The sequence below is a fragment of the Emys orbicularis genome, chromosome 20 (assembly GCF_028017835.1).
Source record: "Emys orbicularis isolate rEmyOrb1 chromosome 20, rEmyOrb1.hap1, whole genome shotgun sequence".
NCBI lineage: Eukaryota > Metazoa > Chordata > Testudines > Emydidae > Emys > Emys orbicularis.
The window spans coordinates 8,599,806-8,626,922 of record NC_088702.1 but is presented as its reverse complement, the minus strand read 5'-3'; the positions used below and the strand labels follow the sequence as shown (position 1 = coordinate 8,626,922).

At 59.3% G+C, this 27,117-nt stretch overlaps 1 protein-coding gene across 1 annotated transcript; it reads right to left on the bottom strand.

The window, feature by feature from the left end:
- Nucleotides 1–2,250: 2,250 nt before the first annotated feature.
- Nucleotides 2,251–25,607, bottom strand: LOC135892630 (unconventional myosin-Ie-like). The gene is made up of 28 exons (XM_065420427.1): nt 25,602–25,607; nt 23,847–23,984; nt 22,137–22,226; nt 18,498–18,592; nt 17,661–17,748; nt 17,431–17,520; nt 16,625–16,756; nt 16,386–16,520; nt 15,639–15,771; nt 14,805–15,001; nt 14,453–14,533; nt 13,968–14,054; nt 13,277–13,363; nt 12,595–12,762; nt 11,692–11,777; nt 11,171–11,252; nt 10,210–10,316; nt 9,778–9,876; nt 9,060–9,204; nt 8,703–8,817; nt 7,172–7,341; nt 6,590–6,735; nt 6,178–6,324; nt 5,360–5,517; nt 5,039–5,119; nt 4,264–4,459; nt 3,525–3,706; nt 2,251–2,327 (listed from the first exon to the last, which is right to left on the bottom strand). Exons 1-28 carry the CDS (start codon nt 25,605–25,607, stop codon nt 2,251–2,253), a joined length of 3,318 nt encoding a protein of 1,105 aa, XP_065276499.1.
- Nucleotides 25,608–27,117: the final 1,510 nt, after the last annotated feature.

Genomic DNA, 27,117 nt, shown 5'->3' with positions numbered 1-27,117 from the left:
TGTCATTCTGGCGTGTGTCACGTGGCCTGGGTACCAAATGGCTCACTGCCAAAGTGGCTTGGTTTGTGTTGTATTAAGGCATAGAGTGGGGGGCAGTCTTACCTCTTAACACACTATGTAAGAACCTGGAGGGATGTTACCTGGTGGGAACACGGTAATCCGGCAAAGACCATATTTGCCTGGCAATAAGGGTTTAAAAATTGCATCTTTTTTGTATAGGCTTCAGGATCTTCCGGTGAGCAGCAGTACAATAAAAGGAGGGATGAACTTTGGCTGCAGGAAAGTAGACGTGTGTGTTTTTTAAGGGCTAGCAAAGAGCTTGCTACACAGGCCAGCGTTCCCTCTATGCTACTACCGTTGATCTAGTTAAAATTGGATTTGAACTACGGGTGCGTAGCCAGCTGCGGCGCAATCAGGCTGACTTTCGTCACCAGGGCAGGGCTCAGCTGAGCTGTTAAAGACTCTCTACTTACAGGATTTTTTGGAAACTTTCCCCCTTTAACCCAGGTATGTGGCATTTGCACTGTCTACATGTGAGTTTTGTGAGCTAGGGATGGTGTAGGAATGTAGTAGATAAATGTCCCAGAGGCACAGGACAGGTTGTGTATGAAGCTGGATAAAATGTGGCACAGGTTCCTTTAAACTAGTGGTTCTCAAACTTTTGTACTGGCGACCCCTCTCACACAGCAAGCCTCTGAGTGCGACCCCCCCCTAATAAATTAAAAACACTTTTGTATAAATTTAACACCATTATAAATGCTGGAGGCAAAGCGCGGTTTGGGGGTGGAGGCTGACCGCTCATGACCCCCCATGTAATAACCTTGCGACCCCCAGTTTGAGAACCCCTGATTTAAACAGCAGTTTATTACTGGGACGCGGAGGGAGACGTCACAACTATACAAGCTGCTGTCTTCGGTTTTTACAGAATATACAAAACGAGAGGATTTATACTGTCTGGGACTGAGCTAAGGAAGAGGCTCGTTAAAGTCTCTCTTTCAGACAAGTAACGGGGTAGGAAACTTGCTGTTCTTTTAAGAAGATGGGTTTTCATTCTAGATTGCAGTCCGGTGGCTAGACACGTCAAAGCAAACACTTGGGAATGAAAGCTCCCGGCAGTCTCAACACAGGGGAAATAATGTGATAATGCTGCCTTTTAAAAACAAATGAAATCTGGAGCAGCGTCCATCTCCCCTGACACGGGCTTCAGCGTAGGCGACTCGTGTAGCTCTTCCGTTACCGAACCAGCCCAGTTCTGCCATCCACTTGCTGTTGCCTTTGTTTGAAGGGAAAACTCATTCCACTATTTGCCTAGGGTTTTAGGAGCATCTGAGTCTTCCAGCTATTACCTAGCTACCTGGGAACGGAGGGGACACCTCCCTGCAGAAGCCAAACCTCTGCTGGGTCAGGTAAAAAGCACAACACATCAGCTGAACTTAACCCGGGAAACCTGCTCTTCGGTCATTCCACTGATGAGTTTCCTGTGTCCTACTCTGCCTGCCAAAATGGTGCATTTGATTATGCAGCAGTTTTGATTACATGGTGCAATTGATTACATGGCAGTTTTCCTTTAGTAGTAGCTATTACCGAAGAGGAATTGGAGGCTTTCAAGGAAATCTCTTTAAGGTAGCCAGGCAGCCTTCTACTGCCCGCTGGCCTTGTCTGATAACACCTGAGGAGAAGGTTAGGCTCCCCAGTTCAAAATGGGAGCTGATGAAAACATCGACTCAGCTTCCACCAGGCTGGAGGCGTGCTCGCTTTGGTGGTACAGATTTGAGTTAAAAAGCTACAGCTGTTTTTGAAAGTGGAGCAGAGGTTAGTGTAGAAAATAAACCATCAATTTATTCTTTTTATACAGTTATGGAGGAAGATTTTTTTAACCCTGCGTAACAAGACCGAGCGGCTGGTCTTGTCCCGGTGAGTCCAAGCAGTAGGTGCTGATTCCTGAGAAGGGAGGCCCAATGCCTGCTGAGTTACTCCTCGTTCAGGAGGACAGACAGGCTAACCTGCATCCTCCCCCATGCACCCCAGAGCAGAAGGAAGGCAACACGCTAGGGGGCTAAGATTCAGAGGAAGAAGGCTCTCAACATGATCCAATCGTCGTCCTCCCACTCAATTGCCTTAAATTAGTGGCCTCAGTCGAGCCCGGCAGCAATGTATAATCCAGGAGCAAGGCTGATTGGATCCTGCAGACACGTCTCTTCCCTCCTAGATCCCCGGGTCAGAATCGGAGCAGTGAAGCTGGCACATCCATCAGAGTTTTTCCACATAGTTCCCGGGGAACAGCCCTTCTTTCCCCCGTATCCTGCCCCGCCACCAGCCTGAGGGGTCTGAAAAGGAAAAGAGGGCAGGCAGCAGTCACCACCGGCTGTACAGAGAGATTGATCAACCCTGTCATTAGCTGGTCTCAAGTGTGATGGGGCAGCAGCCGCATCCACGTCATACCAAGAACGGGTGCTTGCATTGCAAAGTATGGATAAAATGCTACCCAGTCAGCCTGGTAGTGATTACACGCGGGGCCCGTGGTCAGGCTGCGGGTCCAGACTGGGGAGAGATTTCTGATAGTAGGCACCTCTAACCCTGCAGCAAAAGACAGGAGAGCCAGCAGCTGGAAGCTAGATAAAACCTGACTGGAAATAAGCTGCTCGTTTTGAACCGTGACAGCTCTAAAAACTACACTCTAGTTCAAAGAGGAATTTGGGCCTAGCGTGACGCGAGTTGTGTTACACAGGAGCTCAGCTGAGATTATCATCATCATCATCCAGTGTAGCTTTAAGAGCTGCACCCAGCACTGAGTGCCCGAGTTGGGGGCTGTCAGCCAGGAGCACCAGGCCAGCTGCTTGGGCATGCAAACCCCCCTCCTCAGCACGGCATTGCTGGGGGGCTGGTGTCTGCCCATCCCTTCCTTAGCTTGCCCCATGCAGCGGAGGGGGAGCAAGGTTCAGAGGTTGCGGTGCCGAGGGATCTAAGCTACACATGCTCCCGTGACGGGTAAAGTTCTCGCTGGGGTATTTTTTAACCTTGTTGGGCAGCATCTCTTTGCACTGACAAGTTGAGGGGGCCCAACGCCCTAAGCCGGGTGAGGGAGATGTGGGAGTTGGAGGCCTGGTTCCCAAGCTTCAGTGATCGGAGCAAAGCTGGAAATGGAACCCAGGAGTCCTGGCTCCCAATCCCCAATCTAAGCTACACATGCTCCCGTGACGGGTAAAGTTCTCGCTGGGGTATTTTTTAACCTTGTTGGGCAGCATCTCTTTGCACTGACAAGTTGAGGGGGCCCAACGCCCTAAGCCGGGTGAGGGAGATGTGGGAGTTGGAGGCCTGGTTCCCAAGCTTCAGTGATCGGAGCAAAGCTGGAAATGGAACCCAGGAGTCCTGGCTCCCAATCCCCTTTGTGGCAGCGTAGTCACACCCCTCCTCAGCCCTTACTCTAACCTTTGTACTTTGAGGAGTACAGCCCCGTGCTGCCTCCCCCCATTGCTGGAGGAGGGGTGGGCAGGTCCAGGGGCAGGTGGGGGGAGTCCGCTTACCTTCTCTAATGAGTTCAATGTATTCGTCGGCATTGAAGCTGAGCTCGTCTGTGTCCTGGGCATCGTAGGCGTAGAGGGCGCGGCACTGGGGCAGGCGCGGCTGGGGCTTGGGCTTGGGTTTGGGTTTGGCTCGGCCGCCTCCGGGGATGGGCTTGGCTTCTTTGGAGAGCCTCCGCTGCCAGCTAAGGAGAAGGGAGGAGGAGATCAGCCCGCTGCATTCCTCCACCTGTGGGGGCTTTCGGCAGCCTGCAGGGGCAGGCGCTTTAAACCCAGAGGTGCTCCGGCAGAGCATTCCTGCAGCAGAGCCCTTAGGAGCCAGGGCTCACTCCTGGGGCAGGCTCGGGACCTCCCAGGCAGAGCACCCCTGCCTGGCACCAGCGAGGGGAAAGGCAGTGCCTCTCCCGTCCCCTCTGGACTAGCCCAGCCCGGAGCAAGCCAGGCTCTGTGAGGCTGCCATCTAGCGGGTGCTGGGGGAAGCCAAACACACAGCTCAGGAGAAGGCAGCAGAGGCGCAAAGGCCACAGCTGGGCCAGGCAGGGCTGTGATTCATGCAGGGGGCTGCTGTGCTCAGGCTCCTGGCTTGGCTCAAGGAAGGGGGAGCAGGAGGCATTCGGTGCTGGAGTCTCCCTGCACCACTGGCTTCTGCTGCCAGGTTGGGGCTGGGGACTGGCTCCCACTTGTCCGGGGTTAACCCTCAGCCAGGGCCCCATAACCTGACCCAGCACCCTGGGGCACTTACCCGGCCACGCCCTGGTCCGGCACGTTCATGAAGTCTAGGTTGAGCTGGGCAGGGAAGGCTTTGGCCCTGGGGCTGGCTCCATGCCTGGGCAGGGTGGGCTGTTCCATGCTGCCCTGCCGGGCAATGGAGAGACGGTGCTGGAGAGGGGCCCGGGAGCCAGGGCTGCTACGCCGGCTGGTGTCGCTCTTCTCTCTGCCTGGAAGGGGGGGGGGGGGGGGGAAAGAGAGTCACTTGGAGCTGAAGGAACCCAGGCATCCTGCATCGGGAACCCTCCCTGGCCCGGGGGGGTGGGGGGTGGGGTGTGGGGTGTGTGTGTGTGTGTGTGAGAGAGAGAGAATTAACCCTTTCATTTCCGGGCACCTCCTGGGGCCTCCTCTGCTGTACCTGCTACTGACCCCAAAGGGAAGAGAGCAGCTGATGACCTGCGACCGCCGAACCTCTATTAACCCTTCCTGTGCTGTACAACCAGGCAGCGCTGACCAAGGGGAGGATGTGCCCCGATAGCCTTGAATGCATGGCCCTGGCCGGAGTCCAGCTCCTGGGGGTTGGGGCTTGGGTGGGGTGTCTGTAGGCCCCCTTGGAAAGCAGCCGAGCTGGCCCTGTGGGCACGGTGAGGAAGGCACCCTGTGGCCAGATCTCCTTCCCCCCCGGTGGGGTGATTGACGGTGCATGTGGGGCGATGGGATGCTTGGGACTCATCTGCCCCAGCGATCCCCCCAGCCCTGCCCCAGCGATCCCCTCAGCCCGCCCCCATGCTGCAAGAGGAGCCTTGTACCTGCCACAGGGGGGTAGTTCCGGCCGGCGATGCTGCTGCTGTTCAGGTACCTGCTCTTCCTGGTATCCCTCCGTGTGGGCCCTGCAGTGGGAACGACCACGATTAGCCCTCCCGCGTGCTCTTCCCCTTAGCCCTCCCTCAGCTCCCTTCCCCCCACCCCCAGGGCAGGGTTGTCCCCTGAGGAGTCGTGTCCAGGGCTCTGCCCGCTCGAGATCAGGTCCCATCCGCAGCGGGACTCTGCCCCCTCCAGAGCCGAGGGAGAAAGCCAGCAGCTAGGGCTTGCTCCTTGCAGCCCGTTCCCCGCTGCCCGCAGACACTCACGGGCGTTCCTGGGCAGCCCGGGCCCGATGCTGACGATCAGCACCTTCCCGTTGTTCCGGAGCAGTGCCACGTCGCCCTGGCAGATCTGGAACTGGATCTGGCGGGAGCCTGCTGCCCCCCAGGGGCCCCAGCCGTCCTTCTTGACCTTGAACTGCAGCCTGGGAGAGAGAACGGAGCGGGAGTGAAACCAGAGGCTGAGATAAGCAGACGGGAAAGCACTGGGCTCAGCAGGACCCCATAGGGGCCCCAGCGCAGGGAGGGGGACCGAGAGCCAGGCCCCGGCTCGAGGAAGTTTTGTGGCTTTGGATCCAGGCAGCCCTTGGTACCGGTACCAAGCAACCAGCCGCACATCGCCAAGGTGAGTTGGGAGATCATGTGAGACCCAGCCCCCACCTCGAACCGGGGGCCTGCACTCAACACAGGGGCAGGAATAGAACCCGGGAGTCCTGACACTCCCCCACTATCTCCCCCCCCTTTAATTAGACCCCATTTTCAGACTGTAAGCTCCTTGGGGCAGAGGCTGTCTCTTTGCTCTGTTTGTACAGCGCCTAGCGCCGTAGTCCATGGCTGGGGCTGCAAGGTTCTATGGGTAGATAGTTAATAGGAATAGTTCCCCTCCTAGGGCTGGGAATGGAACCCAGGAGTCCGGACTCCCAGCCACCCCTGCTCTAAGCACCCCTCATTCCAGGGCAGGGAGAAGAACCCAGGAGTCCGGGTTCTCCCGGCCCCTTCCCCCCCCAACCTGCTAATAAGCAAACACTGCGGCCTGGGCCAGCTCTGCCCAGCGGGGCCCCCTGCTGGCGGCAGCGTGGACTCACTGGTTGCTGAACTTCACGGACAGCTGCTGGCGGGTCCTCTCCTCGTAGCGTTTACACAGCAGGCTCAGCAACTCCGTCTTGAAGACGGACTCCAGGACGCTGTCGTACTGCGGCTCGTGGACGATGAGGAAGTCGTCCTGCAAGGTGCTGCCGGGGGTGGGGGAAGCAGAGGCTGCGTCAGCCGCAGGCATACTCCCCACGCTCTCTCCGAGGCCGGAGCCAGCTGGGGGCGGTGCACGAAGCAGAGCGGTCTCCAGAGCAGGCCTGGTGCTGGCCGCGTGAGAGGCGGCTCTGGCTGAGCACAGCAGCCTGGTGCCGCAGCCCCCGGAGTGGGGCTTGGCCCCCCAGCCCCCCTGCAGCTGGGACAGGGCTGGGCCGAACCAGCCCCCAGGGACAGCCACCGGGCTCCTACCTCAGAGACACCGACTGGATCCTCTCCAGCTCCACCTGCCGCTTCAGCACCTCCTTGATCGTCCCCTTCTCGGGTCCCTGCTTCACCTTCTCCCGCCCGATGAGGTACAGGAACCGGGGCGTTAGGATCAGGTCCCGCTTCACCGTCTGCGTGGGGGGAGAGAGGGGCTGAGCAGGGGGCCAATGGAGGGAAGCAGGAGCGGGGGGGAGCCAAGGGGGGCAGGGAGGTGAAGCAGGGAACGTGCGGGGGGCTGAGGGGGAGGTGGGGCAAGCCCAGCAGAGCCTGGGGGGCGGCAGCACACATTGGTGCGTGGCCTGGGGTAGGATGGAGACAAGCACTTGGGGGAGGGCAAAAAAAGTGGGGAGGAGGTGGAGGGGGAAGGGCTGAGAGGAAATGGGGGAGCAGAGCCCAGCCCACAGGCAGGAAGAGGGAGGCTGGGGGGGGGGCTGCAGAGAGCCGGTGCAGGGGGAGAGCAGAGCCTGGCCCTGGGGCAGGAGGAGGGGAGCTGGGGGTGGGGGAGAAGAGCAGAGCCCAGTCCTGCTGTGGGCAACAGAGGGGGCCGCCGGAGGGCCCCGCGCTCACCTTGAAGCGCCGGTCGTACTTGATGACGGTGTCGGCGAAGTCCACACGGTCGCGCCGGCCCACAAAGCGCCGCAGCTCGGGCCGGCTCTCCAGCCCGATGTAGTCGCCCACGAAGTTGCGGTTGAGGCTGTTGCGCCGGCGCTCCTTCTTGTTCAGCAGGATGTTGGAGGCTTTGGGAGGGGGAGATACGGGGGCACTCGGAGTCAGACCTTGTTAAACCTTGACGAGCGGGGTGTATCCCTTCCCCCCCACCCCGACTCTGACTCAGGCCTCGTCCACATGGGGATGGATTCCAAGTGCTGGACTCAGGTCCCAGACAGGACCATTGTGACCAGCCAGTCCGACCCCCTGGCCACCACCGGCCAGAGCCCTGCCCGCAGCTAACTCCCGAAGCAGAGCTCAGAGAGCAACATCCGATCTGGATTGAAAAATTGTCAGCGATACCGAATCCCCCGGACCCTGGGGAAACTGAGCCCAGGGTTCATTCCTCTCACTGCTGAAAACCTACGTGTCCTTTCCGGCCAGAATTTGTCTCGCTTCAGCTTCCAGCCCCTGGAGCGTGTTTAACCTTTCTCTGCTAGACTGAAGAGCCCGTTCTTAAAGACTTGTTCCCCACGTAGGTAATTAGCGACTGGGATCCAGTGGCCCCTTATCCCTCTGTGTTAAGCTAAATCCATTGAGCTCCTTGAGTCTCTCACTCTAATCCTTTAATCCTCCTCGGGGCTCTTCTCTGGCCCCTCTCCAATTTACTAACCTCCTTCTCAAGGGGTGGGCACCAGAACTGGACTCTGTCCTACCCGGTCCAGCTGGTGTCCCAGGGGGGACAAATTTTAGTCCGCAATCACTGATCGAGGCAGCAATAGCGGAGCTGGGGGGGGGAGGGTAATGGGGCATTGGTGGGGCCACTTTCAATTTACACCCACTACCACATGTACACCTAAACGTTACCGGGGGGGCAGTTTCCCATGGTGGACAAGCCCGTACGCCTTTGTCCCACGCACAGGCACTCTCAGTTTGCCTGGAGTCCATCCCTTACCAACAGGAGCCACCTCTGGCCCAGCCTCAGAGCATGGGGGTCATGCCGGCTTACCCAGGCCGGTGTACCTGTGTGCGCCCCCCCCCATGCACAGCGACCAATGGAGGGGATGGCTGCATCGCTCAATGGGGAAACCTCAGGATCGCTGCCACCTCCAGGAGCACAAGGAAGGAGGGATGGGTTTTGGGGATGACCCTGGGCAGGTCACTGCAGCTCCGGGCCTCAGTTTCCCCAACCGGAAAGCGAGGGCAATGCTCCGTCCTTTCTCCCAGCCTGGGTCTATTCAGCGTGTGAGTGCCAAGCTGCAGGCACCGTCTCCAGCCCTGGGTCCGTGCAGCGTCCGGCACATCCGGGCCCTGCTCTCCGTTCAGGCCTCTAGGCACTACCGTAATGCACCTGATATCTAAGCAGTGGCTGGAGGTGGCCGGGCCCGATTCTGCTTTTCCCCAGGGCTGGGCAACCAGAGGGTGTGAGGGGGCGGTGCACGGGACCCACCTTCCTCCCTCATGCGGATGTACTTGCGCACGGCCACATGCTTGCGCCAGGCCTTCTGGATGACCCGGGCGTATCCGTCGTAACGCCGCTCCCGCATCTCTTCCAGCAGGAACAGCTGTAGGGGCAGGGAGCACCGGCTTAGGGGGGCTGCCAGGTGATTCCCCGCCCCCAAATGCACGCCAGGCCCAGCCTCCCTAATCCCCAACTGGAGCCAGCCCCCTGCTCTGCAGAGTGACAGTCCCCCTCCCCCACTCAGCAACTTCAGGGTCTGGCCCCTCCACGACTCCAGGGACTGCCTCTCCCATTGGCCTCTCCCCGCCCCCACAACCAACTTCAGGGACTCTCCCCCCCACTCACCGACTCCGGGGCCTTGATGAAGACCTTGCTCTGGCCCAGCTGGTACTGGTCTGGGTCCATGTTGACAGAGCGCAGCAGGTGCACCACGCCCTGCTTCTCGTCCCCCCGCCAGGCAGGCCATGTCTCGGGGGTGAGGATGGCGTACCTGGGGGGAGAGAGGGGGGACGGCAGGTTGTCCTAGGGGCTCAGTAAGAGAGCAGGGGGGTTGGGGGAGAAGCTGTGGAGGGACATCTCCCAGAGGCAGCAGCTGGCACTCTGCCCTCCAGGGGCAGCCCCCGGGTATCCAGCGAGACGGGGTGCGATGCAGGGAAACCCTGGCCTTGCCCCCGGCACGGTTCCTGGACCAGAGCCTCCCTACTGAGCCCACGTGGCATCACACAAGCCATCAGAGCAGCCACCACCCTCATGGGCTGGCCCCCGGCGCTGGGATCGAACCGGGGGCCTCCAGAGCCCATAGCACGAGCCTCTCCACTGCGGGGCTCCAGCCTCAGCTGCCTCTGACATGGAGCAGCCACGGGGGGCAGAGGTGACCCAGGGCCACTAAAGCAGCCATGGGGAGGACCCCTGCGTCAGCATGGCTCATACCTGCCTCCCTCCTGGTTCCCTATTAGGGGGGACGCCGTCTCCTCCCCCCGGTGCCCCTTCCCATAGCGGCAGCGGCAACAGGCCGAGGCTTGTGCCCCATCTCCTCCCCGGCCCATGGGACGGCGGCTCCTACCTCTGCAGGAACTTCTGGAAGAGCCGCCGGTAGGCGTAGCCGGCCCGGCGCACCCGGATGTTCTCCCGCAGGCCCAGGTATTCCACCTGGTGCTTCACCCTGGAGGAAGCCGGAGGGGGAAGAGAGACAGGTCTGAGCAAGGGAAGGGTAACCAGACACCCTGCTCCCCCACCTGTCTCCTCCTGGCTGGGCAGCAGATCCCATCCATGTAGGGAGATGAGGGCCCAGCCGCCCCCAGAGCCGGGAGCTGGAGGCACTTGGAGAGACCGACCGGCCCTACAGAGCAGGGAACAGTCTGGAAAGGAATGAAGGGGAAACGCCCCGGGGGCCGAGGGTGGAATGGCCAAAGGCTGGGAGTGAGGGGATTGGGGGGCAGGAACAGCAGCTGCCCAAGGGGGAAGGGCGGAGCAGCCCCTGGCTCGTGGCCCCCACCTGCTCTCCTCCCAGTCGCGGGGTCTCTTGGTCTCGTTGGGTTTGATGCAGCGGATGTAGTGGGGGGTACACTTCGTCAGGGTGCTCACCAGGTCGTTTGCTTGTTTCTTCAAAGGAACAAACCAACTTAAGCCCCAAAAGATGGAGGGTTTCTATGGTAACCGGACCCCCCACCCGCACTCCCCACCTCCATCCACCCCTTCCCCCCTTCATCCTTTAAATGGGGTCACAGCTAATATGGCTGCCGAGCTAGGCACTCAGATACCGGGGTGATGGGCGGCCGTATTACCCCTCTGATGACAGAGACATCCCACTGCTACAGCGGAGTCGCATCGTACGCGGGGGTTAGGTTCTAAAGTCAGCGCGTAAAGCGAAAATCGCGTATAGTCAAAATTACCATTGCGTGTAATGGCGGGCGGAATCGCCCGCACTACAGGTACAGTATTTAAATTGTTATTTTTCTTTTCTTTTCTTTTTTTTGCCGAGCGCGTAGAGTTAAAATCGTGTAAGTTGAATTCGCATATGATGCGACTCCCCTGTACTATAATAAAGCTCAGATCTACTGTCCCATGTTTCGATAGCACCTCCCCCAATCTCTCAAACCCCTCTCCCTTACTAAAAGGCCCAGCCAGGGATCGCTGAAATGCAGCTAGCTCTGGGGTGGGGCGCAGCCGCTGTCTGGCAGCGCTAGGCATCCTGTGTCCAATGGAAACTGTAGGAGGGTTGGGGGGGGGGGGCAGTGGGGGATAAGACAGCTGAGCATCATTAGCCAAAAACCAGCCGAGCGGTGAGGGGGAAATCTGCCGAGTGGAGCTCCCGAAGCTGCCCCAGCCCCTCCAGCACAGGAGCCAGAATAATCCCCCGACAGCTCCAACCGGCCGGGGGGAGGCCCAGAGATGAAGCAGTGAGATCTCCATGCTGGGAAGGGACGGGGCTGCCTCCCCCAGCCTCCCTCAGGTACCTTGATCTTGCTCCCAGCTGTGGTGGGGCGCCCTTTCTTCTCGGCATTGATGTTCTCAGGAAAGCGGTCTCGGATGAAGAGGCTAAGGTGGGGAGGGAGGGAAATGATGTCAGTGCCCTGTGGGGCAGGGAGGGACTGGCTGGGATATGGAGCCTTTTGCCCTCTCCGTCGCCAGCTGGAGGCCAGCCCAGGAGCAACCCAGCATGGGACGAGTTTGTTGGGCCTCAGCTCAGGTCCAAGGGGACGAGCGTCCACAGCATAAAACCCACCGTGCCATTCAGCCGTCTCCTCAGCAGCGGGGCCAGGGGCTGCCATCCCCCCCCCACCCCCAAGGGCCGCCTCCAGGGCAGGGTAATTGTAACGGATACATAACCCAAAGCAATGAAAACATTCAGCACTTATCAGCGTTACGTCCTAAAGCAGCAGAGCTGGGGATAGAACCCAGGCGTCCTGACTCCCAGGCCCCCCTGCTCTAACCACTGGCCTGCACTGCCCTCCCGGCCCGGGGAGGTGGCACTCACAGCTCACTGCTCTGCATCAGCTCGATGAGGTCGGTGAAGAGCACGTCGCGGTTTCGCTCACAGAATCCCTCCACGTCGTAGGAGACCTGAGGGCCGGAGAGCCGGGGTCTCAGGCAGCAGCCCAGGGAACAGCCTGGAGCTGGCATGCTGGGGGGGCTCCCTCACACAGCCTCCCCGAGGGGAATGATCCCCTCCCCATCACAGAGCTCACGTCCGCCATCCCCCCCAGAGGGACCCAGCCCGGAGCCAGGCCAGCCACGAACAGGGAGCGCCAGACTGGGGCACGCGCAGGGGTGCCTAGAATATGCAGCTACTGGGGCAAAGCACCAGGTTCCCCCCCCCAATCCAAGCCCACTCCCCAACTATGACAGTCCCCCCAACCCTGACCCCCTTTGCCCTCCAACCCAGCCTCCCCTTCCACTGGAATCAATCCCTCCCGCAGCCCCCCCACATACCCCTCCCCCAGCCTCCCCTTCCACCGGAATCAACCCCTCCCCCAACCTCCCCCTCCACCCTAACTTACCCCCCCAGCCCCCCCACATCCCTCTCCCCCAGCTTCCCCCTCCCCCCAATCTACCCTTCCCCCAGCCCCCCCACATACCCTTCCCCCAGCCTCCTCTTCCACCGGAATCAACCCCTCCCCCAGCCTTCCCCTCTACCCTAACTTACCCCCCCAGCATCCCCACATCCCTCTCCCCCAGCACCCCATCTACCCCTCCCCCAGCCTCCCCTTCCACCAGAATCAACCCCTCCCTCACCCCCTCTATAGTAATTGTACCCTGTCCCCAGCACCCCCCTTCCTTTTCCCCTCTACCCTAATGTATCCCTTCCCCACCCCCCCTCACGCCACCTTTACCCAGCCCCGCCCCATAGCCCACCCCAGGGCACACACCCGGCGCTGACCTTGCCAGCGTAGTGGTGGATGATGAAGCCCTTGTTCCAGCTGTTGAAGTGCTCGTGGGTGCCCACGGCCATCTGCAGCTTCTGCAGCAGGCTCTGGTCGGCGCCCTCACCCTTGGCGTGCATGGTGGCGCACACGTCATCCAGGATGCTCATGAGCCCTGGCGGGTTCTGGGGGGGGGGGGGGGGGGGGGGGGGAGAGACACCAGACTGCTCAGCCAGGAGGGGGCGCCACTCCCCAGCCCCTCTGCTCCCAGCGCTGGCCAGCAGGAGAGCCAGCACCCCCTCCTGGGCAGCTCTGGCGCTGCAATGAGGCAGGGTTTGGGGTTCCCCCACAGCACTGAACAGACCCCGATTAAGGGAGAGGAACTGGGGGTACCCTTGGCTCTGGGGAGATCCCAATTAAGGGGCAGCTGGGGGGGTCCCCCACATTGCTGGGAGACCCTGATTAAGAAGGGGACTAGGAGAGGTCGCCAGGGAGACCCCGATTAAAGGGGAGATTGGGGGGCAGAGCCCCCCCCCACCTCAGAAGGAAGCGGGAGGGGGGCAGTTAGGGGGATCCAGGTTCCGTGGGGATCAGAGACTCAAGGCGGCAGGGGTCCCAGGCTTGGGGGAGGGGTCACACAGGTTGTCTTCCCCCGAGGCCTGAGGTATTTGGAAGGGGGGAGCCCGGCCGCTCGCTCACCACTTTGCTCTCGATGAGGTCGCAGACGATTTTGTTGTTGAAATAATCGATGGGGCTCCACCGAATCCCTTCCTGGACGTACTCCTCCTGCGGGGGGAGGGGGGGGCGGTTGTGAGGGGGGGCTGGGATCGGGGCAGCCCCAGATCTTGTGGGAGAGCGGGGGTTGGGCTCTGCCCATGTCCGAACTCCGGGGGGGGGGGCGCACCCCCAGCTGCGAGTCAGTCGCAGGTGCTGGTAGTTGCAGGTGCCGGCCACCAGAGGCAGACACGAGTGCTTAGACTGCACAGCCCACAGAGACTCCAACAGGGCCGGGGGCTGTGCTGTGCCAGGCGCTGTACAAACACCGAAGGGCCCAGTAGGCAACAGGCGGCAAGGGAAACTGAGGCACAAAGAGGGGAAGGATCTTGCCTCAGGGTCAATGGCAGACCTGGGAACAGCACCCAGGGTCCTGGGCCCCAGCCCAGTGCCTCGTCCACTGGGCCACGCTGCCTCGCAACCCCATTGGCTGACCTCCCCCACCCATTCCCACCCCACACCAGCTCCTCCCCCACCCCACTGCCTACTCCTCCCCCACCCCATTCCTCCCCTTACCCAACCCCTGTCCCTCATCTGCCCCCACTCCCACCTCATCGCCTGCCCCTGCCCCTCCTCTTGCCCCCTCCCTTTTCCCACCTCACCCCCTGCCTCTCACCTGCTCTGCCTTCAGCGTGAGCTCGATGAAAATCTGCTGCAGCTTCTCGTTCACAAAATTGATGCAGAATTGCTCAAAGCCGTTTTTCTGCGGGGTGGGAAGGCGGGGGGAGAGACAGACAGACCCATCAGGCACCCAGGGGCCACGCTGGGCAGGGCCGTGCGGCATGGAGGGTCCCCCACCCGTGGGAGGCAGAGCGCGACCAAAGGGGGCTCTGGCTTGCTCAGAGCAGCGGAAGGGGGTGTCACAGAGAGCTGAGATGGGCCGAGGGCGGCAATGGGGCATCCTTGGCACCGAGCTCACGCGCTGTCTGTCGCCCCCCCATGACCCCCAGCCCCTGGGGGAGAAGGGGTTTGCAAATGGTTGGTGGAGGGGGGATCCCAGATCTTCTCAACATGCTTCTCCTCTTCTGCTGGCCCGAGCCCCCAAAAGCTGGGGAGCCGAAAGCCCAGGATGGTCTCTCTCACGCCCCTGCCCTGTGGTACCTGGAAGATCTCGAAGCCGTAGATGTCCAGCACCCCGACATTATATTCCTCGTAGTCCTTCTGCATCGCTTTGTTGACGGCCTGGGGGCAGAGCAGAGAAAGGGGGGATGAGGAATTCAGGGGCTTGCCTGGAAAATTACAGGCCAAAACTCCAGCCCCCGTGTGTGGGGGGGTGACAGAGACCTGGAAGGGTCACTGGTGTGCGGGATGAAGTGGGGTGAAGGGGGATCAGACACCAAGTCCCCAGAGAGAGAGCAGGTGGGGCCCGGCGGCTGAGCTTGGCAGCTCGACACCGGGTGTAGAGGGTTCGCTGGGCGTGCCAGGGCTGGGGCCCACGGGCCGGGTGACTCACGTCCACCAGGTAGTCGAAGAGCCGTGAGTAGAGCGCCTTGGCGAGGGCGTCACGGGTGAAGCTGGCCTGCTCGGCGTTGAGCGTCACGTCGATCACCTCCGACTTGCCGCCCCACCGGCTGTCCATCTTACGGCTGGTCAGCTTCTCCTTCAGCCGGCCCTGGTCGATGCCCAGGAGGTAGGAGGGGAAAGCCAGGACTGGGGAGGGCGAGGGTAACCGGGGAGGGTGTCAGGGGCAGCACCCCAACCCTGTCTGCCTCTCAGCAGGGCTCCCCCCCCTTCGCCCCAACCCCGGCTGCTGGATTCGCCTCCCCTCTCCCTCCCGCCTGCCTCCAAGGTGGGTGGGGTATCGGCCTCCTTGGCCCCTGCACATCCAGAGGGGCCGGTGGAGCCCCATCCCCACGGGACCCTCCTCCCCAGAGGGAGAGGATGGGAGGGGGGAAGGAAACAGGAGAAGGTGGGGTCCCCCAAAGGATGGAGGCAGATCCCTGGGGCACACAAGTCAGGCCCCACCCCCACATCAGGTGCCCGACAGACCCCCCCACTGAGGTCCCTTCCAACCCTGATATTCTACGATTCTATGATTCCAGATCCACTCTGAGCCAGACCCTGACAGGGCTGCCCCAACCCCAAGCCAGGCCCCAGAGGGGGCACCCCCAGGTCCCGAGCCAGGCTGCAACATCCCCCCAGGCCCCACGGCAGGCCCTGATGGGGACCCCCCTACACCCATCCCCACCCCAGAGCCAGGCCTGACAGACCCCCGCACTCCAGATCCACTCTGAGCCAGACCCTGACAGGGCCCCCCACCCCAGTGCCCTCTGGCCCCCCCACTCACAGTCCTCGCTCTCCACGGCGGCGTAGTTGCCCTCCTCCCGGAAGCTGATGTTGCCTAGGTGAAGGATCCCAGCCACGATCTGCAGCACCAGGGCCTGCTCCTCCCCGGAGAGCCCCACCACCTCCATGGCCGTCTGGGGACAGGGAGCAGGGGAAGGCGTCAGGCTGGGAGCGCTGACGCCAGGCTGGGAATGGGTGTGGGGTGTGGTGGGGGGATGGGAGCTCAGGGGCCCAGGATGGGGAGTTGGGGGAGCACCAAGATGGGGGGAGCACTGGGGGGGGGATGGGGAGCGCCATAGCAGGGGGGCACCAGGATGAGGGTTGGGGGATGGAGAGCAGTAGTGGGTTGGGGGCTCTATGGTGGCAGAAGCAGGGGGCAGCAAGACGTGGGTTGGGGGATGGGGGCACTGAGATGGGGGGCACCAGGAAGAGGTTGGGGGCACTGGATGGGGATGGTGGAGGGCAGCAGGAAGTGGCTTGGGGGATGGGGGCACTGAGATGGGGGGGCACCAGGAAGGGGATGGGGGCACTGGATGGGTGTGGTGGGGGGGCAGCAGGCAGTGGGTTGGGGGATGGGAGCACTGAGATGGGGGACACCAGGAAGTGGTTGGGGGCACTGTGATGAGCGTGGTGGGCAACAGGCAGTGGGTTGGGGGATGGGGGCACCAGGATGGGGGGCCTGGGGACACCATGGGGGGACGTGAGCGCCTTGCACCGATCTGGCTGTGTAAACACCCCCGCCCCATACCAGCGTCTCGTGGAACTCCTGCCGGTCGTTCATGTCGTCCACCTTGTAGGACGCCGACTGGTTGAGGTAGTAATAATAATCCGGGCTGGTGATGCCCAGGTTCTCCCGCTGCTCCGGGGAGGCGCCCTCCAGCAGCTGGGCAGGGAGAGAGGACAGAGCGGGAGGGTCACGCGCTGGCGGCAGGGGGGGGGCTGGGCTCAGCGCAGACCCTGCCCCCCCATCCCAGCCCCCCCACGCACCTGGTAGTAGATGTGGAAGCTCCTCTCGCTGGGGTTCTGGCTCACCACCCGCGACTTCTCCAGCAGGAAGTTGGAGATCTTGCCCCCGTCGGGCTCCCCGCCCCGGCTGAACTGGATCTCGAAGTACTTGCCCTGGGGCGGGAGGAGAGGCCAGGTGAGCTGGACCCCCAGGCTAGGTCCCCGCAGCAGAATCGCCAGAGCATCCCCCGCCCGGGATGTGCTCGAGACCCCGGAGCCTAACGGGCAAAGGGTCCATCTGGCCTCCTCCCCCTCTGAGCAGGGTCTGGTGGTCAAGCCAACTCCTGGGAGCCAGGACTCATGGGTTCTGTCCCCAGCTCTGGGAGGAGAGTGGGAGCTAGTGGGTTGTGGGAGGCTGGGAGTCAGGACTCCTGGGTTCTGTTCCCAGCTCTGGGAGGAGAGTGGTGTCTAATGGGTAGAACAGAGATCTGGGAGCCAGGACTCCTGGGTTCTAGTCCCCAGCTTTGGTAGCAGAGTAGGGTCTAGCGGCTATTGCAGGAGGAGACTGGGAGCCCGACATCTGGGCTCTACTCCTAGCTCTGTCACTGACGCATTGTAACAGGTCCCTTTCCCTCTCTGTGCCTCAGTTTCCCCTTCAGTAAAGTGCAGCTAATGGCCCTAAGCTGCAGGGAGGGGTTGCGAGGCTGAGTTGGTGAGTGGCTGTGAAGCGCTCAGCGATGGCCAGCTGGCAGGGGGCAGAGGGCAGGCTGTCTGCCAGGCCCCGGCAGGTGCTGCCGAGTGCCCCGATCAGGAGGGACTGGCAAAGCCCCTGGGAGCCGGGCACTCACAAAGCGGCTGGAGTTATTGTTGCGAACGGTCTTGGCGTTTCCAAAGGCCTCCAGGAGCGGGTTGGATTTCAGGATGATGTCCTTGACGTGCTGGGGGGAAGCAGGGCGCTCGTTACATGAGGCCATCGGCTCCGCTCCGGTCCTGCAGGAACCCCCACCCCTACTGCTCCCAGCCAGCCAAGGCTCCCGGTCCCCCACCGCTTCCCTGCTGCCGTCACACCCTGTGGTACCTGCACTTTGGGGCCCCCGCCGGACACCTTGGAGATATAGCTCATGATGTATTTGGCTGCCACGGTCTTGCCAGCGCCGCTCTCCCCACTGCAAGAGAGAAAGGCAAACGCTGGCTTCTCCGCCCCGCCAGGGAGGACACCCCACCCTAGCCCAGCCCCTTCTGGAGGTCAGGGAGCCTGGGAGGAGAAGCTGGTTCGTTGCATCTACGTTTTCCTGTCCTGCTCGAAGCCAGACAGCGACTCTCCTTTAAAGGAGGCAGGATGGCCCAGTGGTCAGGGCACCACTGCTCCGTCAGTCCCTTAGCCTCTCGGTTCCTCAGTTCCCCATCTGTAGCCTGGGGGGGAACAGCCCTGCCCCACAGGGGGGGTTACTAGGATAAATACAGTAATGACTGGGAGTTGCTCTGGTAACTAGCCAGAGAGAGAGTCTTCTCCCCGAACGTGGGTGAGGAGGGTGGGTGTCGGGACCTGCCCCAGCAGGCATCAGCTCCTGCGCAGCGTCCACACCCACCCTGCCAGGGCTGGCAGCAGGGACTGCAGGACCGTGCCTCAGTAAAATGTAGAGACCGACGCTAGGTTGTCATGGGGGGACGGGGGAGGGAGGGGCTCTCCCAGAAGTCTCTGCCATTGTGCTGGAGGGCTAAGGCCAGCCAGACACAGAGCCCCCGGTGTGTGACCCGGGCACCAGGAAAGGTCTTAGAGCTAAAACTTGGCACATGCCCAGATGTGGACCCTGTGTCCGTCCCCCTCCCCTTCCGGGCTCCAGATGTGGACCCTGCTTCTGCCCCTTCCCTCTTGCCCGAGTGGATTCTGCCCCTGTTCTCGGCCCCGCCCTACCTGATGATGACGCACTGGTTCTCCCCGTCGATCAGCATGTTGCGGTACATGTTATCGGCCAGGGCATAGATGTGGGGCGGGTTCTCGTACTGGGCCTGCAACCAACGCAGCGGCAGGAGACTTGGTTATTCCACCGCACGGGACGTTTGTACATAGGGAGGTGGCAGGGGAGGAGATGTGGCTAGGCTGGGACCCCCTTCAACTCATTGCACTGGTGAGCCAAGCCAGGAGGCGACCCCAGCTCTCTAGTTATTTGTCTCGGGTGGCACTGGGGAGCCCAATTCTGGGATCCCTGTGGTGGTGGGGGGCTGTACAAACACAGCGAGCACAGTTCCTGCCCCAAAGAACTTACAATCCATGTCAGAGCTCCAGGGACCTTTGGTTCCCTTCGTTCCACCCGCTCTGGTGAGCGCTTGGCAAACAAGGGGACACAGTGACCGCGAAATGACACAGGGCTTTGGGGGCAGAGGACGAGGTCTCCCAAATCATGCTACCCCCTTGCCTTCCTCCCAAGGATCTCAAAGCACTTCACAGACCTTAATTAACCCTTGCCGGGAGGGTAGATCAGTGCCACCCCTATTTCACAGATGGGGAAACTGAGGCCCGGAGCAGGGAAATGACTTGCACAAGGTCAGCGGCTGAGCTGGGAAGAGAACCCAGGAGTCCTGTCTCAGCCTCCCTGCACATCCCTAGGCCAGCCTGCGTCCCCGGAAACAGCCTTGATGGGAACTAGTGGGCTGATCTAGCCAGATCTCCCCGGGCCTCTTGCAAAGCCATTGCTTAGATCTCCGTCTCAGTGCCCCCACAGCTACGCCGGGGGATAGCTCCCGCCACGGATCTGCCCACAGATCTCGAGCCCCGAGCCGCACCCCTGGAGAGGAGACGCCAGCAGATCAGGGGCGTGGTGGGCGCATGGTCCCCTTGCACGGCTCAGCACACTGCCTCTACCGGCGCCCCAGTTCCCTAGGACAGCGACAAGGCTGCTGGGTTTTCAGGAGGGGAATCGGGAACTGCGGTGAACACAGGGGGCTGCTGCTGAATCAGCAAAGAAACCAAGCACCGGGATGCCTCCTTGGGATCTAGGATACTGAGCAGGGAATGTCTCTGCACCTGCCACGAGGGGGCAGGCTGGGACCAAGGCAGCTCCCATGGGGAGGGGCGATGGGGTGCTGCAGGCACTGGTGATCCAGTTGCTGATCTCGCCTTGCTGGAGCAGGGCGTGGATCGCACACGCCCCCTCGGCCTCCGGGCAGCAGGGCGGGGCTCCCAGCTGAGAATTCCTGCCTGGGTGACTCACCAGCTTCAGGAATTATCTTCCCCTCCCAGGGGCAGAAGGGGACTTTCCCAGCCGGGATTCACTCCCAGGGCTCCTTGTGGGTCACCCCGCCGGATGCACCCCCTCGCAGGCCGGGCACTGATGGGGAAACCCTTTTCCAAACTACAGCCAACCCCCACCCTGCTTAGCCAAGCCAGGCTTAACCAACGTTTTCGCTCAGCATACGCCCGGGGATCTGCCTGGAACCTGCTCCGGGAGACACCAGAGCTGGGCGGCCCTGGGTTCCATCCCATTTGGGGAGCAGACCCCACTCTGCTACATAGAATCATAGAAGCTTGGGGCAGGAAGAGATCTCAGGAGGTATCTAGTCCAACCCCCTGCTCAAAGCAGGATCAACCCCAACTAAATCATCCCAGCCAGGGCTTTGTCAAGCCTGACCTTAAAAACCTCTAAGGATGGAGAGTCCACCACCTCCCTAGGGAACCCATTCCAGTGCTTCACCACCCTCCTAGTGAAATAGTGTTTCCTAATATCCAACCTAGACCTCCCCCACTGCAACTTGAGACCATTGCTCCTTGTTCTGTCATCTGCCACCACTGAGAACAGCCGAGCTCCATCCTCTTTGGAACCCCCCTTCAGGTAGTTGAAGGCTGCTATCAAATCCCCCCTCACTCTTCTCTTCTGCAGCCTAAATAACCCCAGTTCCCTCAGCCTCTCCTCGTAAGTCATGTGCTCCAGCCCCCTAATCATTTCCGTTGCCCTCCGCTGGACTCTCTCCAATTTGTCCACATCCCTTCTGAAGTGGGGGGCCCAAAACTGGACACAGTACTCCAGGTGTGGCCTCACGAGTGCCGAATAGAGGGGAATAATCACTTCCCTCAATCTGCTGGCAATGCTCCTACTAATGCAGCCCAATGTGCCGTTGGCCTTCTTGGGAACGAAGGCACACTGTTGACTCATATCCAGCTTCTCGTCCACTGTGACCCCTAGGTCCTTTTCTGCAGAACTGCTGCTTAGCCACTCGGTCCCCAGCCTGTAGCGGTGCATGGGATTCTTCCGTCCTAAGTGCAGGACTCTGCACTTGTCCTTGTTGAACCTCATCAGATTTCTTCTGGCCCAATCCTCCAATTTGTCTAGGTCACTCTGGACCCTATCCCTACCCTCCAGCACATCTACCTCTACGGACCAAGGAGGAGCCAGAGAGGTGCAACCCAATGGCCCATCTAGTCCAGGATCCATCCAGCCCATCACTGGATGCTCCAGAAGAAAGGAGAACTGCCCCCACTGTCTCCTCCCCCCGTGCATGAGCAGGTCCCCTCTCTCTGCCCCACGGCTCTCCCCAGCTGGAACATGGGGCTAACAATACCAACCCACCTCTGCAAAGCACAGAGAGATCCATGGATTGAAGTTGCTACCTGTTATTGGCTCAGGGGAGAGGTGCAGGGGATTGAGGGTCCGACCTCCTCTATAGCCCAGGCCAGGGAACCTCACCCAGCGGTTCCTACATCCAGCCCATATCTGGTGGTTGAGCTAGAGCACAACTTTTAGAAAAAACATCCCATCTTGATTCCCAGACAGCAAGTTATGGAAAATCCACCACGTCCCTTGGTAAATTGTTCCAAGGGTCAATTACCCTCCACTGCTAAAAACCTTATTCCTCATCAAAATTTGTCTGGCTTCAGCACCTTCCAACTACTGGATATGGCTCTGCCTTTGTCTGCTGAAGAGTGGTGTCCTATCAGAAATCTCGTCCCCCTGGAGGTACTTACAGATGATGATCATATCACCCCTTAGCCCTCTCTTTGGTAAACCAAATAGATTAAATCCCTCCCTAGAAGGCAGGTTTTCTAGATACCAAATCATTCTTCAAGCTGTTTTTCTGAACTTTCTCCTATTTGCCAACAGCCCGTTGGAAGTGTGGACCCCAGAACCGGACCCAGTAAAGGTCTCCTGAATGCTGCATACACTATATGCCCGTTTACCCGAACTGCCATGTTACCCCACTCCCTTGTCCCCCAGACTGAGATACAGGATACACTCACGCTGGGGGAGGAGGGCGGGATCTGGACTATGCGAAGGTTTGGATAACAGGGCAGAGACCCCCAGCCAGGACTGCGAGGAGGACGAGCCCCCAGCTGGGGGGAGGCCAGCCTGCTGCTGAATGGCTCCTGCCCTCTCCATGATCTGAATCAAATCCATGTCCCCACACTCTGCTATTTGATAATTACCCTGCATAGAGGCACCCCTGCTCCCACTCGACGGCCCCCGCTGCGGGGAGGGGGTCACAGTGGAATTGGAACCCCTGGTGGGATGTTTTGGGGGCCGTTTCCCCACTTCCTCCCCCCTCCCCCCCCGTTACTTACGGCTCCCTGGTACATGTCAATCTCGCGATCGGTGAAGTAGGGCAGCTGTTTGAAAGGGTTGACGGAGATGAGGACCGGCCCGATGTACGTCTGGGGTTTCCGAGATAAGGATCGACCAGCGACAACAGCAATGGAAAAGAACCCAGGGTTCCTCAGAGCCCGATCCACACAGCCCACCCCGTATTTAAAGGGCCGCACACGGTTACTACATACAATCACAATCACCCCCACACCGAATCTGTACAGCAGCAGACACACGGACATTGCTACCTGCTGGTAAAATGTGCACCACGTCCCTTTCTAGGGTAATAGCCTACTACCTCTTACCAGCTAACAGAATTCCCCCTTTCACTCAAGTGGTGGAGGGACACGCTGTGGTGGGTTCAGTCCCATGCAAGGGGTCATTACAACCTCACAGCAACCCGCCCATCAGCCAGATGTACCTGACGAGCAAGAGCCCCTGCGTTTACAATTAAACTCCCTACCTCACCATTAATAAAAGCACCCAGGATTATTCAACATACAGAAGAAATTTGCAGCAGCTCTGTTACTTGTCCCCATCAATGCAGGTTGATCAACCTCCACTCCACTTTCCTCCTTTGGAGCAGTGAGATCGGCTCTCAATTTGCTTTTGCTCCTAGTGAGTTTCATTATCCAGTCTCAAGGCTGGGGTGTGTGTTTATGGCACAGCAGTAACTAACGTGCCTTCCAGGTCCAGCAGGAAGGGGGCTTCGGAGAGACCTGGATCCAGGCAGAGTTTAGGGGTAGAGCTGGATGGAAAGTTTTCAACCAGTTTTCATCAGAAAACACCATCTACTCAAAATTGAAGGGTTTTTTGCACGGTCCTCTCCATTTCTATTAAGTTTCATGAAAAAAATTGGAAAATGTTTCAAAAATCTGAAACCCATCCCGTTTGGACATTTTCGGAAAAGTTCCGATTTTTCGTTTCAGAATGACAGTCGATTTTGAAATTTTCTCTATTTTATCTTAAAAAAGTAAAAGGAGCAAAACCGACATGAAACGTTTTCATTGACCCCAAATGATTTTTTTTTCCTTCAGAATTTCGTTTTGCAAATTTTTTTGAAATTTTGGCTTTTCATCGTGATTCGGGATGAAACAAAACCCTGAAATCTCCAAATTTTTCGTGAGACAGAAAATCTATTTTCCAACTGGCTCTAATTAGGGGATTCTCTGAGTAAAATACTGAATTTGGTCCCATCCATCCATGCCTGGGTTCTATTCCTGTCTCTACAGCCCTACTGGGTGACTTTGGGCATTCACATTCCTGCTCTGTGCCTCGGTTTCCCCTCCCCACCTTTTGTCTGTCATGCCTATTCAGACTATGAGCTCTCCCGGGCAGCGACTGTCTCTCACTCTGCCTGGGTCCACCCCAACACACTGGGGCCGCTACCAAGATACAAATTATACTAATAATCCGTCACGATACTGATATGATCATTAAAAGCATCTCACTGATCCCTGAGACGCCTCGATTGCTCCAGGTGTTACCCTGGCAATGGGCTGACCCAGAACCAGCCAATCCTGGGGAAGCTGGGGCTTGACCCCCCCACTCCTTTCCCAATTATCCCCATGCAGTTTTGCAAACTGCTGTCCCTTTGGGCCAGGGAACAATCGGCATTTCCCTCCTCCCCTGCCACATCCTCCAAGTTCCCGGCGTCGCTCTCCCTGCTCCCAGCCCGGCAAGGATACGAAGATGTAGTCATCCAGGAAGCGTTTCTTGAGGTTCTCCACGATGGCGTCCTCGCTGATCTTGGCCAGCAGCACCATGTCGTCCACCCCGCTGTGCTTGACATTCTGCGCCTGCCAATGGTAGCGCTCCTTGCTGCCCTGCGCGGGGAGGGGAACACAACGGGACAGGTCACAGCACTGGCTAAGCTCAGGGCGGGGGAGCCTGGGGGACGCCGGTGCTCAGCAAACATGGTGCCCTCGGCTGCCTCCGTCGGGTTCCGCTCCAGACAGGGAGGGGATGGCTTAGGGCTGCTAAGCTGGCAGTTTGGGCTGTGAGAGTCCAGCACCAGGCTGGCAACCAGGAGATCTAGGTTCAGCTCCCTGCCATGGACACCCCATGTGACCCTGGGGGAGTCACGTGATCTCTCTGGGCCTTGGTTTCCCATCCGTGAAACAGGGATCCCCTTCCCCCGCTTTGTATGTCTCAGTCATGGGCTCTGAGGGAGAGGGACGGGCTCTGTGTCTGTGCAGCGCCTGGTCCAGTGGAGCCCCAATCTCATCTGGGTCTCCTATTATTTGTATTACGGTAGCACCAGGACATCCCAGTCACAGCCCAGAACCCCATTGTGCTAGGCACAGTACATTATTAGGTGTATTATGGTAGCACCTAGGAGCCCCAATCATGGACCAGGACCCCATGGTGGTAGGCACTGTACATTATTTATTAGGTGTATTACGGTAACACTTAGGAGCCCCAATCATGGACCAGGACAGCATGGCACTAGGCACTCTACATTATTTATTAGGTGTATTACGGTAGCGCCTAGGAGCCCAGTCACAGACCAGGAGTACATGGTGCTAGGCCCTGTACAAACACAGACCACATTGTCCCTGCCCCACAGGGCGTGGAGTGTAGATGCTACCATGAAAGCCAAAGGCTTGTCCAGTCTGCACAAGTACTTGAGACCCTTGGCCTCTTGCCCAGTGCCCTTAGGCCAAACTCCTCTGCCTTGTCCTGTGTAACTGGCTGCCGTGCTCCACCCTAGAAGAGGCTGCATGATGCCCGGGTGTCTGTAGCTTATAAACTGAAATGCAGGGCGACGATGTTACAAAGACCAAGAGGATGTAAAGCTATGATCAGCCTCTGCCCCCGCACCAAGGCACCACATGCGTCTCTCTCACTCTCTCTCTCTCTCTCACACACACACACACGTACGTTTTAGCGCAGAGACATGCAATGACTTTGGGGTCTTGCTCTCCATCCAGCACCAACAAAGAGCTAGGCTCTCTCTTTTCTTCATCTGGCCAGGAATTCCCACTGTCTTGCCAGCCCCAGGGGTTCAAAAACCAGGAGTCGAGCCCACAAAAAGGGTGAGATTGGCTTAAACATAATGAGATTTAATAAACAAAGAAATGCTGGGACCCTGTTTGCCATGTTTTTTGAGCCTTTAGAGAGTTGTGCTTCCAAGTTTTTCTGCATAAGCACCGGGGCCAGAAACCTGCCTTTAAAAAAATTAATTAATTAAAGCTCAAGATTCTCAAGTGCTTGTATGACTCTGGGAGCCGGGACTTGAAGAAAAATCTAACCATCTATTGCAAGACTCGTGGTAAAATGGCAAAAGGTGGCAAGTGCTGTATCCTGAACTCGGTGCATGGCTCTGGGCAAGTCACACTCCTCCCCCTCCATGGGTGTGCCTCAGTTTCCCCACCTATACAATAGCAACTGTGCAACTGACCCTCCCTTGCAGAGGCTGCTGCAACCCTGCCAGGTGTTACCACCATCCCGGGCGCATCATGGGGGTTTGACTTTCCCCTCTCTGACAAACTCCATTATTAATGGACAGAGACGCTTTGCCCTTGATTTCAGACGGGAGAGAAACTGACCCAGATGGATGGAAACAGAACCCTCCCAGCAGCGCAAACTGCTCACGATCCAGTGGTCTTGCCCAGCGGGCGGGGAGGGCCGGGATGTACGCTGCTGGCAAAGGGAACCACGATTCTTGCCCCCCTGGGTTAACAGCTGGGAGGATCTGGAGCACCCCAGGGTGAGATGGGAGGGAGGGGGGGAAGAGAGAGCGAGCGAATGTGTGTGTTGTTTGGGCTATGTGTGTGCACACAATTGCCCCCTGCCTCCCTGCAAAAGCAGACAACCCACAATCCACTTCTCCCCCACCCCCACTCCCCTGCTGCATCAGCACAGAAGATGGGTGGCTCTGCCCTGCCCCCTCCCCAGGCCGGGTGACTGCGATCAAACCCCCCCATCCCCGCTCTGAGCCAGCGAGGAAACTTCAGACAGGCTCCTGGCTGTTGCCAAGTGCTCCTTCCTCCGGCCCACACAGACAATGCGAGCGGTCAGTTGCTACGCGACCGACGCCGGTGGCACTCACGGAGGGAAGGGATGGCAGCGGGAGGAGGGGCGGCGCGGAGGGAACGCTGCAGAGGCTCTGGCCGAGGCTAGGATGACGTTCTCCTTGCGGGTGCTTGACCATGCCACCCCGGCCTGCGTGGAGCAGGGTCAGACAGCCAGGCCTGACCGCTGATCATAGCCATGGTGCTGCCGGCTCTCCCGCAATATTTGGGGGCTTAATTCAATCCCCAGCTCCCGGAGTCATGTGAGATTCCGTTTCCTTTAAGAAAACCCAAGTTTCTAACCCTTGTAAATTATCTGTCCCCCATCTCCATAGTATCTAAACACCTGACACTGTTCAGCGTGTCTACCCTCACAGCCCCCCAGGAGGCAGGGCAGCGCGATTATCCCCATTGTACAGAGGGGAAAACTGTGGCACAAAATGACTGGTTCAAGGTTCCACAGGGAAGTCAGTGACAGAGCAAGGAATTGAACCCAGGAATCAAGTCCAAAGCTGGCACCCTAACCACTGAGCTCTCCCACCTCTCCGTGGAAAGCCTGGCACGAGCCCTGAAGGTTCAAACAGCCGGTGGCAAATAAAAAGAAACCCAACATTTACTTTTATTTTTTTTAAATCTGCCGATTTTTACAGCCAATCTGGTGATTTCTGGGGACTGACTCCTGGTGCGTGAGCACTTGGGGCTGGCGCCTGCGTGCAGTGACACCGGCCTCGTTCTCCCCTCGTGCTGGCCCAGCTCTAGAGCATGCAGAGTAAATACGAACAAAATATATGCTGTATTTGGATGGTGGCAGTGCCTATGGGCCCCGTGGCGCTAGGCCAGGGGCGGGCAAACTTTTTGACCTGAGGGCCGCATCGGGTTTCGGAAATTGTATGGAGGGCTGGTTAGGGGAGGCTGTGCCTCCCCAAACAGCCAGGCGTGGCCC